The 16,005-nt window shown below is 39.0% G+C and overlaps 1 protein-coding gene across 1 annotated transcript in view; it reads left to right on the top strand.

The window, feature by feature from the left end:
- Positions 1 to 16,005, top strand: part of LOC107095375 (dystrophin-like) — a 369,912-nt gene that overhangs the window by 268,739 nt on the left and 85,168 nt on the right. Inside the window, 13 exon segments of the mRNA XM_015391433.1 lie at positions 229 to 378; positions 2,979 to 3,140; positions 5,751 to 5,861; positions 7,110 to 7,283; positions 7,386 to 7,541; positions 7,620 to 7,790; positions 7,874 to 8,053; positions 8,177 to 8,299; positions 8,719 to 8,889; positions 8,961 to 9,083; positions 9,168 to 9,302; positions 10,851 to 11,003; positions 12,001 to 12,171. Of these exon segments, the coding sequence (XP_015246919.1) occupies positions 229 to 378; positions 2,979 to 3,140; positions 5,751 to 5,861; positions 7,110 to 7,283; positions 7,386 to 7,541; positions 7,620 to 7,790; positions 7,874 to 8,053; positions 8,177 to 8,299; positions 8,719 to 8,889; positions 8,961 to 9,083; positions 9,168 to 9,302; positions 10,851 to 11,003; positions 12,001 to 12,171 (1,980 nt within the window).

Genomic DNA, 16,005 nt, shown 5'->3' with positions numbered 1-16,005 from the left:
GAGCGGCCATCTGCCGAGGCCGACTGGGGTTCAAGGAGACAGAAGCAGAGATACAAAAAGCAACTATCTACATAGCAACCTTTAACATATCGATTGTTTCTAACTGTTACAGACCTTTAACATATTTCACTTTTAGTGCCAAGGGGCTACAAATACTATAAGTTGGGATTTTTATCACACTGTGGAAGAAAATAAAGGACTGTCTTTGTTTTGTGGTGAAATCTGCAGAGCCTTGAGGTTCTTTTGCAACACCCAGAAGACAACAGGAACCAGATCCGAGAACTGGCCCAGACGCTGATGGACGGAGGGGTTCTGGATGAACTCATTCAACAGAAACTGGACGTCTTTAACGCCCGATGGGATGAACTCATGGCCCGGGTAGGAAACCGTTTATCTGCCTGCTTTTATGGGTTATAAAGATCTGTTTGAACTGCTTCCTCCTTACTAGCATTTCTGCTTACGTTTATTTAACTGAGATCAGAAAATAATCTAAATTATTCACTATCAGAGTCTGTGAACCTTTTCTTTTCCTTAAGCACATGAAAAATAAAATTTGCCTCACAGTTGGAAAGTTCAATACAGTTAAGATTTTGTACATTATTTTTAGCCAACAGTGTTACAGGATTATCTAAATTTAACTCTTACATCTTCAGAATTTTACATTTCAAATGTCACACAGGTCTATATGTCCTTTATCGAACACTGGTTTTTAGATAAATGGATCTTCACTCATCGCTGTGACTCAAAAAAAAAAAAAATGCATTTCCGTGACACATTGATGTCTTTTGATGATTTAACTTAAGCCCTTAAGGTGAATTGCCTGCTGTTGTAAAGGTATATTTGCCATGTAAATGCATCAGCGTTATGCACTTATTTTTTGGGAATTGGTCTTTGGAGTTAGGATAACAGACAAAATAATGCTTCTTTGGAATATTAATGTCATAATTAAGGAGTGTTACATATTTTTTATGTATTATTGATGAAAATTAATATTTGATTAAAAAACTCTCTTACTGGTCTTAATTTACCACAGGAGTGCTTAACAAGTCACTCAAATACATGCATTCAATGTACAAAATGCTGCAGTTCTCCTTCTGTAACGGCAGGAGAATGCAGGTCGTATTTTACCGTTTGCCTTTCAACCCAAACCCTTCAATACGAAGCGTCCTCTTGGACACTTCTTAAATTAGCCCAGCACAAGGGGCTCAGAGCTAAACTTAGATCTATTATCCCTCTGTGTAAGATTAGCACGCTCACCTGTAACCAAGCACACGCACTCAGGGTTGGGATTATCTGTGAGGTAATCGCTGCGTCTGCAAGCTAATCCCACTGACAGCCAGTGACCGGGGAAAATAGTGAAAGGAGTGAGTGGTAGGACAGCGGTCATCGTTTGGAGATCTTAGGTTGGCGCATCAAGAGACAACATGAAAGAAATACCTCGAAGTCCAACCGTCAGGAGGGTACTTTGATTTATTTTTTTAAGAAGATTAGAGGACGATTGTGTGCATTTTCTGTTTTATAGTTAGGTTTTGTGTCTCAAGAATGACTAGAGCTTCTTATAGTACACAATTGTTTCTATTTGGGTTTTTTTAAGTTCAGAGGTTTTGCTATTTTTTAACAGGCAAAAATAAACCGGTTATGTAGTAATAAGATGGATATCATGCAAGGCTCTAGTGCAAAATTACACAAAAACTTTATGGAAATTTTCTGCATGTTTAAGAGAATCAGTGCCTGCTGCATTGTAAATAAATCTCAGACCTTTTATCACCCATGGACTAGTATACATCCTGACTTAATGGAGTGTTAGCAGTTATAGTGATTTGAAAAAAAAAAAAAAAAAAAAAACTTGTTTTACCAGTTTTATGAAATTTGACCTTTCAGTATGGCACCAGGATTATAACAAAAGTAAACAACTGTCGTATAATGTACTCCGCGGGAGCATTAGGGTCACCGCTGTTCATTCACCAGGAGCTTATATAATGTTAAACAAGCATATTTTACACTACAGGCGTGCATTGATTATCTCATGTGCACAATTCTGTGACCACGAGTACAGCTGAGCCACGAGAACAAACTTGGAAAATTGAGTGCTTCTAAACTTCTTCTGGGGCTTTTCCAAAAACTGATGATGGCCTCCCAAGCTGATTGAACAATTTAGCATAAGTCAAAGTATTGTTACATTGCACCTATGCTTTCATTGTGAAGTCCTGATAACAAGATATTAACAGGAAACGCAAAGGGGTTGCTAGGGGCGATGGGAGATCCAAATCAAAGGCTGATGAGCAACTAAATATTGTGCAACTATCTTTCCACCCACTAGGAAAGGTAAACATGCCGGCTGTTTTAATAACTGCAGCACAGCAATGCCATATTTTGTAATGCAATAACTTCTAATTCAGACACGAGTGCAGCACTGTCTGGTTAGATGGTGACGTCATCAATGACTATATTTTAGAAACAAAAGCAGCACAAACAACAGTTTTAACTGCACAAAAACTCTCAAAAGTAGACCACTTTTTTTTCAATTTAGAGCTAATCAGGGGATGGTGACCTCTGGGTGGCCTTAAAAAAATAATCTGCACAAACCTGCACTGATGAAGCATTAACCGGAAGCATTTTTCACGTAGGTGGGTTGTCGACTTCATGCAGCTCAGCTGTGCTCCTGGTCACTGAATACTGCACCTGGGAAGTTTAATGCACGTGTGAAGTTTATGATATCCAGGTTTTTTGTTGTATGAGCTTGAGGTGAATGAAAGTAGGCGACCTCAACACACCTGTCAAGCAATAATACACATTCATAGTTCTGTTTTGTCATAATCCTGACGCCATGTAGCGCTCTAAAACTATCCAATTCTCTGATCTTCTTTTTCATTCGTTATAACATGGCTTTAGATCAAATGTTATTCTTTTTTTTTTATTATGTTATTAAAATGATTGTATATGATGCCAGTTTTTATCGAAGCTTTTCCTTTTCCCAGGCGGCGCTCAGGCGGAAGGAGCTGGAGCAAAGTGTGCAGTGGGCCCAGGAGAACGACAAGATGCTCAGGCAGATCCAGGAGTCTCTGGCAAACACGGACCGCCACCTCACTGCTTACCTGTCTGACCACATTGATGCCCAGCAGATACCACAGGAGGCTCAGGTAGCCATGATGTACCCACAGCTCTTACCATTTTCACTCATTTTTGCACTCAGGTTTGTGTCCAAATGACTGCCCAAAATTTCTTACCATAACACAACCAGAAAAAGCTAAAAGTTAGGTCCAAATACTGAAAATAAAAAATAAGCACACCTTTATGAAGAGTGTTAGATGGAGGCAAAACAAATGGACAACAAACCAGCGCAGGATAGTTTACACAAGGAGCTTAAAATGTTGTGTTTTTGCTGGCTTTAATTGACAGAGTGCAATTTGAAATTTTATTTCATACCTGCTAAGGGTGTGCAAAATAATCGTCATGACGATGCATCCCGATTCAAATTTTTGTGATCTACTGCATCGATTCTTGAAGGCAAGAGTCGATTATAAAAAATAAAAAATGAACAAATAAAATACATTAATGGTTGGCGCACATCAGCCAAATCAAGTGGAATACAACTTCCAGTCCAGCAGATGTAGCTGTGGATGTATTGACGCCCGCTGCCTTGTGTCACAAGCATTTCCGGCCACGGGATACTGAGACGAGTCATTCGTAAACAAAATATGGAGGAAACTGAGAAAATTCGCCCTGCTTGGATGCATTTTGGCTTTAAAAACAAAGAAGGTAAAAATAAAATTGATATGATGCACGTAATTTGCAAAAGGACCACTGAGGCCATGTAAAAGGCACTGATTATCCTTATTTTGTTATTTTAAGTTTGATGAATCCTAAGATCATTTTGTCAGTGTCCACGCCAGTAATAGTAATATTTCTGTCCACTATTTGTTTTCATGGCAACACCTCCAAAAGTCGTTTCAATAAATACAGCTTTGTATGAATTCAGTTGCTTTCAGTTATGTATCAATTGAAGACACGATCCAGCTCATACCCAGCCAGTCAGCCACTGGTAATGGCTGTATCTTTTTCTTCCAGTGTTCAGTGAAAATATCGCAATGCATCGCAATATTTTTAAGTATCGTGATGCATCGTGATAGAATCGCAACGTGGCATGTGAATCGTGATTAGAATCGAATCATGACTTCTTTGCCGACACCCACCCCTAATACCTGCTGCAACTGAAAGACAAAAAAAAACAAAAAACGATGGGAGTGGTACGAAACCATCATCAAACATGCTCACCTGTGCAAAGCACACTTCAGTTAGGGAATATAAGATATTTTCTTTAATTGGAGTGGATTATGGTTTGGTTTAGTAATCTCACTAAACATTACAGCATTAAGATGTATACACAATGATCTAAGGCTGCTACATGTTCATTGTCTGGCCTTGGGGCAGCTAGGTAGAACTGGGTTTTTGTTTTTAATAAGCTAGATGTATATTTTTATAGTTCTTATAACAATATAAACAACAAATTTGGTATTACCAACAATCTTGATCTCAATCAGTACATGTATGACATATAATGGTGAAAGGTGTAGATGAAAGGGGGAAAAAAGGTAGGGTTCTTTTTTTTTTTTTTATTCACACAATGATTATTTAATTCTGGAGGAATTGGGGTGTGTCCTGGAAAGTTTGGAAGGAGCCACTAGAGAACTGAAAAAGAAGGAATCTGCTATTCTAAAACAAGCTTTCTAAAGGACAGGAAGGGGAGCATCTCCAGGTTGGTTCAATATCTCCGAACCAGCTTGGATGCCGGCACCAGTTTACATCAGGTCTCTCAGCCTTTTACATCTCTTTGAACTGGAAAGGATCACCACCTATGGCTCAGGCAGGTTACTCGCCAGCCATTCTCCATCGCTCCATTGCACACAGACTCACTGACTCAGCTCTCAGAAGCACATAGAAAAAGGCTCCTTCCCTGCCTTCTTTTGATCACCAACATGCAAGAGATTCAACTGTTTTATTGTATTCTTCAGAGGCCAGGGAAACTGAAACATAATAGATTTGATTATTGTGTGTCATACATGAAACGGGAAAATCTCCAAATGTTGTCAAAATCCAAAACCAGATCTGATTAAAAAGAACAAGGCTCTGTTATTGTTTGGCATCTCTGAAACTTCTTCCTCCTTGGATTTCCTCGCAGCAGATCTGGAAACTCTCTTTTCTTCACTCCAAGGTCCTAATTAAGGATGCAGCTGATGAGGACGCGCTGCCCTCAGCTTCACTGTGTCCTCGTCAAACATTGGCTTCTCCCCCGCACGCTTCCTCGCACCTCTCTTCTTCTCCCCATCCAAACACACATACACCCGCCGAACTAATCAGACAATAGATCATGAAGTAATGACCTGCAGCCATGGCAAAGTGACAGAATGGGAGAGCGTGTGCCAGGATGACATTTCCCCCCCTCAGCCACGCGCACAAACACACAGCGAGGAAGAGGAGGAAATGACTGGATTCATTTAGCGAATAAGCGCCTGATTTCTGAGGAACTGATATTTAAAACGGAGCGTGAATGGGAAGAAAGCATGTGTTTATTCATGAGGCAAACTTAAGGGCTTTGCCTCTGGGTATCCTTTAGCATGGTCTGCCCCCTGGTGGTCAGCAGGGGGAAGTACATTAACCAGCTATTTAAACTTCATTGGTAGGAGCTTTATTAGGAGCGACCTTGACTGGTTTCCACTGAATTTCTAAGGTTGAGCTTCTGTGTGTAACAGAAAATCCAGACGGAGTTGAATGTCCATGAAACTACTCTGGCAGACATTAGAAAGAAGAACCAGGAAAAGGACCCTTCGCAGAGGCTCATGGGACAGATTGACTTAACCCAGGTAAACTTGAAAAAACAGATTAAATGTACCTAAAATTAATTTGCATGAGGATTTTCTCATTTTCATACCCTTTGCCAAATAGCCATCTGCACTTTTTTGTTCATTTTTCATCTAACAGCAACTTTATTAGCATTAGTATTTCACTGGAATATCTGCTGATTGACTACGATTGTCTGATTTTTATTTTTTTATTCTGAAATATCATTACTAGTTTGTAGATTTACTCTAAAACGTTAAAAATAAAGACACCAAATTCCACTGCAGCCAACATCCTTTATAAATCAGAAACCATAATGGGTTTAATTTAATCTTTGCATCTGTAAAAGCCTGAAAGGTTTGTTATTTCTGGGGATGCTTTTTCTTAACATATAGGAAAAAGTCCATCAGTGTTTATAAATAGATTGATGGAATAAATTACTTAAAAGAAATCCTTGACACTTCCAAAACTTGGGAATGGGTTAGAGGTTCACCCTTCAGAGAGAGGCACTAAAATGGTTTGGATTAAGGTTGATTAAGTTAGATGGGATCTTATAATATTCAGATAAAATCAAGAGAGAAACTTGGGCAAGACTTAAAAATTTATGTTCCAAAAGGAAAGAACAAAATATCTATTCTCTAGATAATTACTAAAGGATGTTTGGATTTCTAAATGTATTTTAGGAACTTATCATTTTAGTATACGAACTTCAAAAGATTTCTGGTTTGGGAATAAAGCAAAATATTTAAAGTTAGAAACATTCAGGATAAAATGCAGGTTAATCATGAAGCGTATTTTCCCCGAAAGGTGAGTTCTTGGTGACTGCTGTGTCGACATGAATTAGTGTGGTTTAGGCGGCTACAAATGCAGAGACCTGATTCCCTCATTTATTTACATGAATTAAGATTCTGCTAGCTGAACGATTTGAAGAACAAACCTTTTGTTGTGAATTAACTTGATTTTCTCTTGTTTGTTAATGGAAATACTGTAAATCTGCATTTCAAAGGGAGTTTAGTTTTCTGCCAAGTACAAATTGAAAATCAGTCTGAGAGTTTAGCCACTAACGCAGGTTATATGAGCAAGAAACTGTTATGAATGAAGATAAACTGATTAAGGTAGGTTGATTTTAAGGGTACACACGCAAACTTCATCAATAGGACATCGATAAAATCTTAATATAATTCATATAAATGTTGCTTTGTGAATGTTGTGACAAAATGTTAACAGGTTTTTCAGTTTAACTGATGGGCTGTCGTTGTGTGTCTTCCTAGAAAATGCTGGCGGACGTCTGGACCAAGTTCCGTTTCTTTCAGAAACCGGCCAACTTCGATTCCCGTCTGGCTGAGTGCGAGCGCGTCCTGGCTGGGGTCAAAGGTCAGGTGGGGTTGCTGGACATCCGCAGTGTGGAGCAGGATGTAGTACAGTCGCAACTGGATCAGTGCATGGTAGGTAGCGGCCCTGCAGGTGGAGAAATTGGCGAGTGAATGGGGATTAGAGTTGGGGTGTGTTTTTTCAGCCGGCTGTCATTTTTCATTTTGCTTAAACAGAAGCTGTACAAGATACTGAGTGAAGTAAAGGGAGAGGTAGAGACTGTGATTAAAACAGGTAGACAGGTGGTCCAGAGACAGCAGACGGAGCAACCTAAGGAACTGGACGACAGAGTGACCGCTCTGAAACTGCTCTACAACCAGCTGGGGTCACAGGTATGCAAAAACACACAGAGAAACATGTTATCCTGTAACTACGACAGATGTTGCTTCCATTTTGTTCTGTCTGCTCAGGTAACAGAGAGTAAATTGGAGCTGGAGAAGAGTCTGAAGTTATCCAGAAAGTTGCGTAAGGAGCTCAATGGGCTGACGGAGTGGCTGGCTGCGACTGACGCTGAGCTAACCAGGCGCTCAGCTGTGGAGGGCATGCCCGGCGACCTGGAAGCTGAAGTCACCTGGGCACAGGTACGGCAGATATGAAACTTTGTCACAAGCACGTACATGAAAACCAGTGCTAACTCTCCTGTGTCTGCATCCTGTCCTCATAGTCAGTCCACAGTGACATCGAGAAGCGTCAACCACAGCTGCAGGCGGTGGTGGAACTCGCCGAGGCCCTAAAGGCTGTGCTAAAAGGCCACGGAGGCCTAGTGGACGACAAAGTCAGTCTGTTGCACTGTAACTGGATCGCAGTCACATCCAGAGCAGAGGAATGGCTCAACCTGCTGCTGGTCAGAAATAAACATCCTAATCTATACTATGTGTTTATTATTCAACTAAGGAAGTTGTTGCTGTTGGAGGAAAAATGCTCAAACTTTCAATCTTTCTTTTGTTTTTTGTTTTCACCTGCTTAGGATTACCAGAACCAGATGCAGAAGTTAGACGGACAGATAAAGGAAGTGAATGAATGGATTGACGGAGCAGAGAGAAAGATGGATGAGATAGATAATCAGGGGCCCAATGATGCTGTGCTAAAGGTTGTGATCTTTGAATAATACTCAAAATCTCCTCTTTGTGTCGTACACTGTCAGGGGGAAGTTTGTGGACTAAAGGAAATCTTTTTTTTTCATAACTCTTACTAGATATTCACTAGTTCATTTATTTATGAGGCTAAAGATTTGAATACCTAATCCAATCATGTGGATCCGTGGCAGTAACAGTTGAGCTGCTACTGGTCAGGCTCTAGAGGTAATTTGTGTTAATCTGGACAGCTAAGCTCAAAGAATGAAGCAAGTTATGCCATTGCCAAAGGAAATCCAACTTATATCTACAGACTTTTACCTCAGTGATATGGTCCAAGAATGGTCCAAAGAGAACCAAATCTCAACACTTGATACTTTACATAATAATAGAACTTAATGGTTTAGAAACGTGACTGCTTGTTTATCTCCTCCAGGTGTTGCGTGCAGAGCTGGAGCTGACTAGAGGGAAAATGGAGGAGGTTAGGGATTTGGCACAAGAGCTGATGTCCACCAGAGGAGAGAACTGCCAGGCTCAAGTTAGACCCAGAATGGATCAGCTCAACCAGAGATTTGACATCATCTCTCAGAGGATCACCTCTGGATTGGTAGGGACTACTACAACAGAACTCTCTTTTGATCTAAAAAGAAGTTTCAAACTCTAACTCTGCTTCTGCAGACAGCGGCATCGGCAAGGGAGCTTGAACAGTATCACAGTGAAGTAAGGGTTTGGCTTGAGCTACTGGAGGAGGAGGCCAAACAGGGAGAGAACCTAAAGGAGGAGGACTTCCAGGAAGACAAGGTATCTTTCTGCCAATAGAACAGACGTTTTTAGCCGGTCTAGTCTTTTAAATGCACCTTAAAGGTTGTTTGTTTCTGTGTGCAGAATTGTGAAGAAGGTGCGGTGCAAGAGTTGCTTTTGAAAGGAGAGAACCTACAAAGGAGAGCCCCTGATCGAGACAAGCGAGAGCAGATAAGACTGAAACACAACCAGCTCAACAGCAAATACAACACCGTAAAGGTAACTCAACATGCACAACTGAGACTTTGTCAGAGCTACGAGACACCATGAGTACTTTCTCTGGATTAAGAGATTTTCTTTTGAGAATTTACCAGATACTTTCTAAAATTATGGAACTTAATGGAGTTACTTTCGTGGAACTTCTCATGTTGCCTCGCAGAACTTTGAGGTTACAGTTTGCAGACTTTAGTAATTAGCATGTAGGTTACCAACCAATCCCCTAAACTCTGTAGTCTTTTTTCCCTAAATTGGAGTTTTCTTTTGTAGGATTTATGACTTATTTTATTGGGAATTACCAGGTGATCTCCAGAATCACTTTAATTTTATTTTCTTGCTCTCATGGTAATGATATTTATGTGAGACCAGTGGCTACTTTTTGGAACATGCCAAATATTTACCCAAACTTTGTGGTTATGATCCAATAATTTACTGGTAACTTTCCCTGAATTCTCCCAGACTTTACGGAACCTTCATAGAACAAAGCACATTTTTGGAAAGTCACCATGAGAATACTCACCAGTGTTTGAGAAAAATATTCATACTTTCAGAATAAGTTCAGGCAAGTACCTGATGTGTTCAAGAATATAATCTTCAGGGCCTGGTAAAGTAGCAGGAAAGTTTCCTAATTTAATGAAACAGTTCCAGACAGGGAAGCTGTCATGGAGCTGAAGTATAATATTACTTAAAGAAAGGGCTTGACCAGTTCCACATTGCATTTATAGTTATAGTTGAGTTTAGCCAAGAAATGTTTAAATCATGATTAAAGCAGTATTGTTAAATTAGGAGCTACAAGTATCTTATCTCAAGAGTTCTTTTGGGTCAAATGCCCTTATGCAAACATATCTGAACACAACATACAATTAGAGCTGAAGAAACAGGAAAGAAAATGCTCTAAACTAGATGGAAATAGAATAAATATCCTTCAACCAAGAAGAATAGTTAAATTAGAGTATTTGTCTCTTGTTTTACTGTCTGCTAGAAATATATGTAGATTATTACCTTTATAGCAATGCTGACTGTACTCCAAAACTAAAGTGTCAGACCAAATAGTAGTGCTGGGACTCAATTTCCACATGTTGCTTGCAGGCACAGAGAGCTGCCAGTAAATAAGATCAGCTGTCAGGAGCTGCTGGTGTTTACCAAAGTGGTAGCCTTGGACCAAAGCCAAAGGCTACCGCCTAGATGGGGTGCTGATACCTCTGTCCTTGATTTTTGAGTCCTGATCAATCGCTGTCGTCCCATATGGATGACCATTAAAGTTTGCCTTAAACTGAAGCCGTTTCCTCAAGTTTATTAATGGTTGGTGTGACAACTCCAATAAAAGTAGAAGGGACCCTTGAGGTAGGCGCAACTGATAAATGAGTCGTTCAAAAAACGGCTTCAGGAAAAGGAGTCCATTGTCTCAGACCTCTGAGACGCCTTTAAATACAAATGTCTTTCAGCAGGGTTGAGTTGTTGCTTTTCATTTAAAGGACAAATTTCTGTTGCAGTAGTGGCATTAAAGGAAAAGACTATTGAATCTCTCAGCCTGCATTTGTTGGTCTGTAGGATCTGCGTATCCTGAGGAACAGGAAAGCTCTGGCCATCGCTCCCCAGTGGTACCAGTACAGAAGGAAATCCCATGACCTGATGGCCTGGTTGGATGACATCCAGCGCAGCGTCGACCAGCTTCCTGACCCTCCTGAGGGAGAGCGGGTCAAGGTGAAACCACGTTCAGAAACATACTAAACACTTATTACTCCCAACCATTAAACCCTTCATAGATGTTTGTTCTCTTCTCACTCTTCTTACATGTTCTGTCCCACATCTCTTCAATGTTTTCTTGCTAATTTCTGTTTTTTTTCAGCTTTAAGACTAGCTTTAGACAATAGTTGACCGTGAAAAAAAGAAAATCAGATTCAGACTCTCTTTTTAAATAATTTATTTAAGACCAGATTAGAGCAGAGATTCTCTTGACTTCAATATGTTCTTTGTTCTTATATTTGCTGAATATTTTCTCTTTTTTGCTCTGTGCCTTTGATAATTTCTCTATTAAAACACTTTAACCTTGAACATGTATGCTCAGCGAACTCGGAGGAAATCAGCTGGTGTTGGTAAAAAAAAAAAGACATAACTCCCGGGTGTGAGAACTTGGACTTCACCGGTTTTCCAGCAAACCTCCTGACTTTATATTTGTGTCTTTCCCTTTCAGACGATCACTATGACATTTCGCTAAGCAGAAGTGTTACCTGCTTGCCGTAGACTCACCTGTCATTTCCACAACTGAGATTTTCCAATGCCTGTCTGTGTGTTTGGCCATCTCTCTGTTCTTCAACCTTACCATACACCTTCTTGCTTCTTCTGAGCCTCTCATACAGAACTCACCCCTCTGTATCTGCCAGGAATTGTACTTTTTGTGAAAATAAAGTCTTAAGTCAAAGTAATTTTTTTTTTTTATTGATTAATAACCCACATATTATTTGGGCCTACATTTCTCCTTCTAATTAGTGACATCTGTGCTAGTGGCTAAATAAATGTATTTTCTTTTTCTACATTTATTTCTTCTCCTGATTATGTAATGTCGCTTTGTGAGTTGTTGTTTGTGCAGAAATGTGTTTTGTTTTTTGTTTTTTTGAGCACATCTACATGCCTCTTTGTGCTTAACCCGACCGGGTCCCAGCCAATGGCCAGTGACCTTTCGGTTGATTCTGTCCAATAGGAAATTGGCTCAGAGTTCGACAAGAAGAAGGAGGAGCTTAAGGAGGTGCAGGGCTTAGCCAATCAGCTCTCAGAGGCTGGAGCCGGCAATCTAGTGGAGCCCCGGCAACTCCAGCTCAAAACCCGCTGGGTTGAGGTGGAGGGCAAGTTCATTCCCATCAAAAGACGATGTGTGAGTCTCAATAGGCACTGCTTGTACATCTGTAATACTAACAAAGATTACTGTTCAAAATACTAACTCCTTAAGCCTCTGTGTTTTCATTGAAAGCACAAAATAATATTTCCAAAAGCTTGAAAGCTTAGCAAACCATAAAACCCAGTTAGAAATTCATTTTGAAAACCATTTAAAATATAACTAAAATTATCTTTGAAATTAAAATGACATTAAAAACAGTCAAGCTTTTAGAAAAATCTGATTAAATATGGCTGTCCCGTAAATGAAAAAACAACAATTAATAACTTACATAATTTTTGATGCTCAAAACATGTTCAGTTTGAACGCACCAGAGGTACTGAACTTACTGAGCCATCCCAGCCTGAATAGATCAAAAATCCATAGATACAACTTTTTTTTTTTTTTTTTAACAAAAAAAAAAAAACTTTCAAAAAATAATACTGCTAAAGAACATCTAGAGTGGTTCAGGAGAAGTGTCAATCTTACCGGGAAAAAAAAAGAAAAAAAAAAATGGTTTAAGAAAGTTAACCGGGCCAAAAAAATTAACTCCGGGTAACAAGCAAAACGCCAAAAGAAAAGATTCTGCACCAATAGTAAATGTTCGGGTTATAGTCACATTAGAAGGAGCTTAGGCGTAACCAAAAGTTATCATTAGCAGGCCTGGCAACCAGCTTGCAAACGGTACGGGTGAAACGAGACAGACAGGCGCAAGTGCGCCACTTACTGGCTGGGAGGAGTTAAACCGGTAGCTATCGTCTTTAAGAACTGATTTAAATGAGGCATAAACATTTTTATGGTGCCCACTGAATGTCTAAAAAAGTCTTATTTGTTGCCAGTCATTCTCTATACTTAGCTGCTAAAATCATCACAAAGTTGAACCGATATCCAATTTAACCTAAACATGTTCAGTGCACATCTATGAACTTTCATTTTGGACAGTTATTGTTTTTACCTTTGTGTGAAAGTCAAGCTAAAAAGTTTTCACTTGACATCTTTTATAACAGTTACTGTCTTAATTTAGATAAAAATTTAATGAAATGCGTCACCCATGTAGCCAAGATGGCGCCCAGACTTGGCCTCACCAACAGCAACCATGTGGATAACAGCGCATAATGAAAGGCCATGAAACCAAAGTCTATTTTAAGATTTTTATTCCAAGAATAGGAGTGAGATTTGAACCTTATGTTGCATAAACCCTTTTATTCCCTTGTTGGGGGAGAGGGGAGGAATAATGGCATGCATAAAGTAAGAAAATAGACACTTCCTTAATTGAACTGTCTTTATCCTGGCCCAGGAACAGACTGAAGATGCTTCACCAGAGAGACATAAAAAGGATTTGAAGCTCATCTTAAGCAAACTACTTCCAAATAAAATTAAATTTCAGATAGAAGTGTTAATTAAAAGTTAATTTAGTAGGGCATGGGTATTATGTTATACCATATTTCATTTGGAAGGCAGGATAGCGTCTAAGCTACGGGGAACAAGGTGTTCTGCTTTGACCGGAGGAAAGGCAAAACTAATAACCTAATAATCCATTATAGCTAATAATAAGTCGTATTAAATATTAAATTGAATATTTATTGTTCATCTCAAAGCAATATATATATATTTATTTATTTTTTACTATGTTATCTCCGAAAACAATCACTATCAGGCCTTTACTATGAGAGCATCAGTTCTCTCCCTTCAAAAAAATGAATTTCCAATTTGCTTTTCTCGTGTTTCTTTGCTATCATTCTTATTTTACATGTCTTGGGTGTACCTGTGACGCACACTCACATGTCTTATTCTCAATGGTTGCTTTGTCTGGATTTGTGTCGTGCATGCCTTCCCCTCTGGCAGTTTGCTGATCTTCTGATCACAGAACAAGTATGGCTTCCGTGAGACCCAAACATCCATCCTTCCATCCACCACATGTCCTTCACACCACCGGGTGTGAGATGTTGTAGAGTACTTGGAGTGAAAGTCATCTGAATGGACAGATTCTATGTATTTTATGATGAATTCCTTCAAGGAATCCAAAACCATAATGTATCCTCCCTGCATATGGTTCTCTGTCTCAGATTCAAATTCCAAACCTGCCACTCAGTTTAGTCTGACTACACACAGTGTGGAAAGCTATTATCCATTTTGAAAATAACATTTAAAGAAGGGTGTGCTTCATTTTAAGGTGTGACTGTAGGGTAACTTAAACTTCAACAGGGTTTGATTCTTGAATTTAATTGTTAGAAAACATCTTATCATGCAACTGACAGTATTTTCTATAATCTAAACAACATATAGTATACCTTTAAAGAAAAATTTTGACGAGCGACAGTTCCTACTTGCAAGGATTCGCAAACATAAACATCTGTTGATTTTTACCCATAAATATCAATACTATTGCGAGATTTTGAGCAACTCTTGGAAAGAAATTTCTGTGACCGTGAATGAAATGAAAAGGCTTTGAAAAATGTTGGAAACAGCCTTGTTGTCTTCTTCTACATGTCGTGTGGTGTTGTAAGCTTGCAATCTGTGCCCTACATGGCATCCTAGGGCTGACAAGAGTGGAAACCACATGGATTTTAATGCCAAACTGTGGTGTGTGAAGCGTTACCCAGCCTTAAGATTTTTTTGAGATAATTAAGGGGTCTGTCAGCTCACCCTGCTTTCTAAGGCTGTAAAAACACACCTTTTACTTTGTCCCACTGGCCAGGTTGCAGTTCCAGGGCATTGTTCTCTCACTGCTCTATGGCATTGTAAGGCCATTGATTTCAACAGCCACTTTTGTAGAACAATTTTAGATTTTGGAGGTTTATGACATGGCGAAGCCAACAACAGTGACTGAAAACCTTTATTCGAGGAGGAAAGGAAGAGAAAAAGTGAATCAGATCGATATTTTGTTTTTAGATATTAGTATTTTAAAGTGTACTAAGATTAAGGATGAATAATTGATAATAGGTTTGCATTTGGATGAAATATTAGTAGCTTTAATGGGCAAAAAGATAAAAAATATAGCTCACAAAACTTGAGATAATTCTTAGTAAACTAAGTCAAGGTTAGGAATATGTATTATATATAATATTTTAGCAGGAAATCGAATCAAAATCTTATACATGAAAAATAAAAACATAAAAGGTGGGGTCCGTTGCTGTGTCATAATGGTCATTAAATAATCATTGAAGGTAGACAAATAGAATCCAATTAATTATTCAAATGATAAGATGAGGATTTAAAAAATAAAGTTAAACTAATAATGTTCGGATAGCTCAGTTAAAGGCCACTCTACAGGTTTGTTTTTTAACCTTGATTTATAGCAGCTTAATGCTTCAGTGCTTTTACAGTTTTTTGGGGTGATTTTGTTCCAGATTAGTGGAGCTTGAGAGCTAAAAGCTGCTTTTCCATGTTTTGCTTTGAGTTTGGAGAAAAAGACTTTAGCCTGAAGACCTGATAAGGTCAAACAAAGTCAAAATAAACAGTTAAACTGAAAATAAGGACATTGGTGTTAGTTTTGTGATGTAAAGGATGTGATTATGGTTTATTTCCCTTCAATCACAATCTATGCGATTGTTGATTATTTTTGCGCACTAAGAAACTTACTCCAATTGACTTTAATTATCTGGTGAAAAGGTTTGTGGGTGGTGTGGGATGTGAAAACTTTCTTATAAACCAAAGGGGATCTGGGCAGGGAAGGTTTAGGAACCAAACTTAGTCACTATAATGTAGTTTAAAAGAAATATTGAAAGGTAAATTATTTTCAAAACCTTCTTTCTGGCAGTAGAAATACTCAGTTTTGACGTAGTGACTTGAGTATTCTGGACACAAGTCTCCCCTTCAGGCTGGAGGAAAGTT

This window comes from Cyprinodon variegatus, unplaced genomic scaffold, assembly GCF_000732505.1.
Source record: "Cyprinodon variegatus isolate N-32 unplaced genomic scaffold, C_variegatus-1.0 Scaffold541, whole genome shotgun sequence".
NCBI lineage: Eukaryota > Metazoa > Chordata > Actinopteri > Cyprinodontiformes > Cyprinodontidae > Cyprinodon > Cyprinodon variegatus.
The sequence above is the reverse complement of the archived record's forward strand: the minus strand, read 5'-3'. Positions and strand labels throughout refer to the sequence as shown.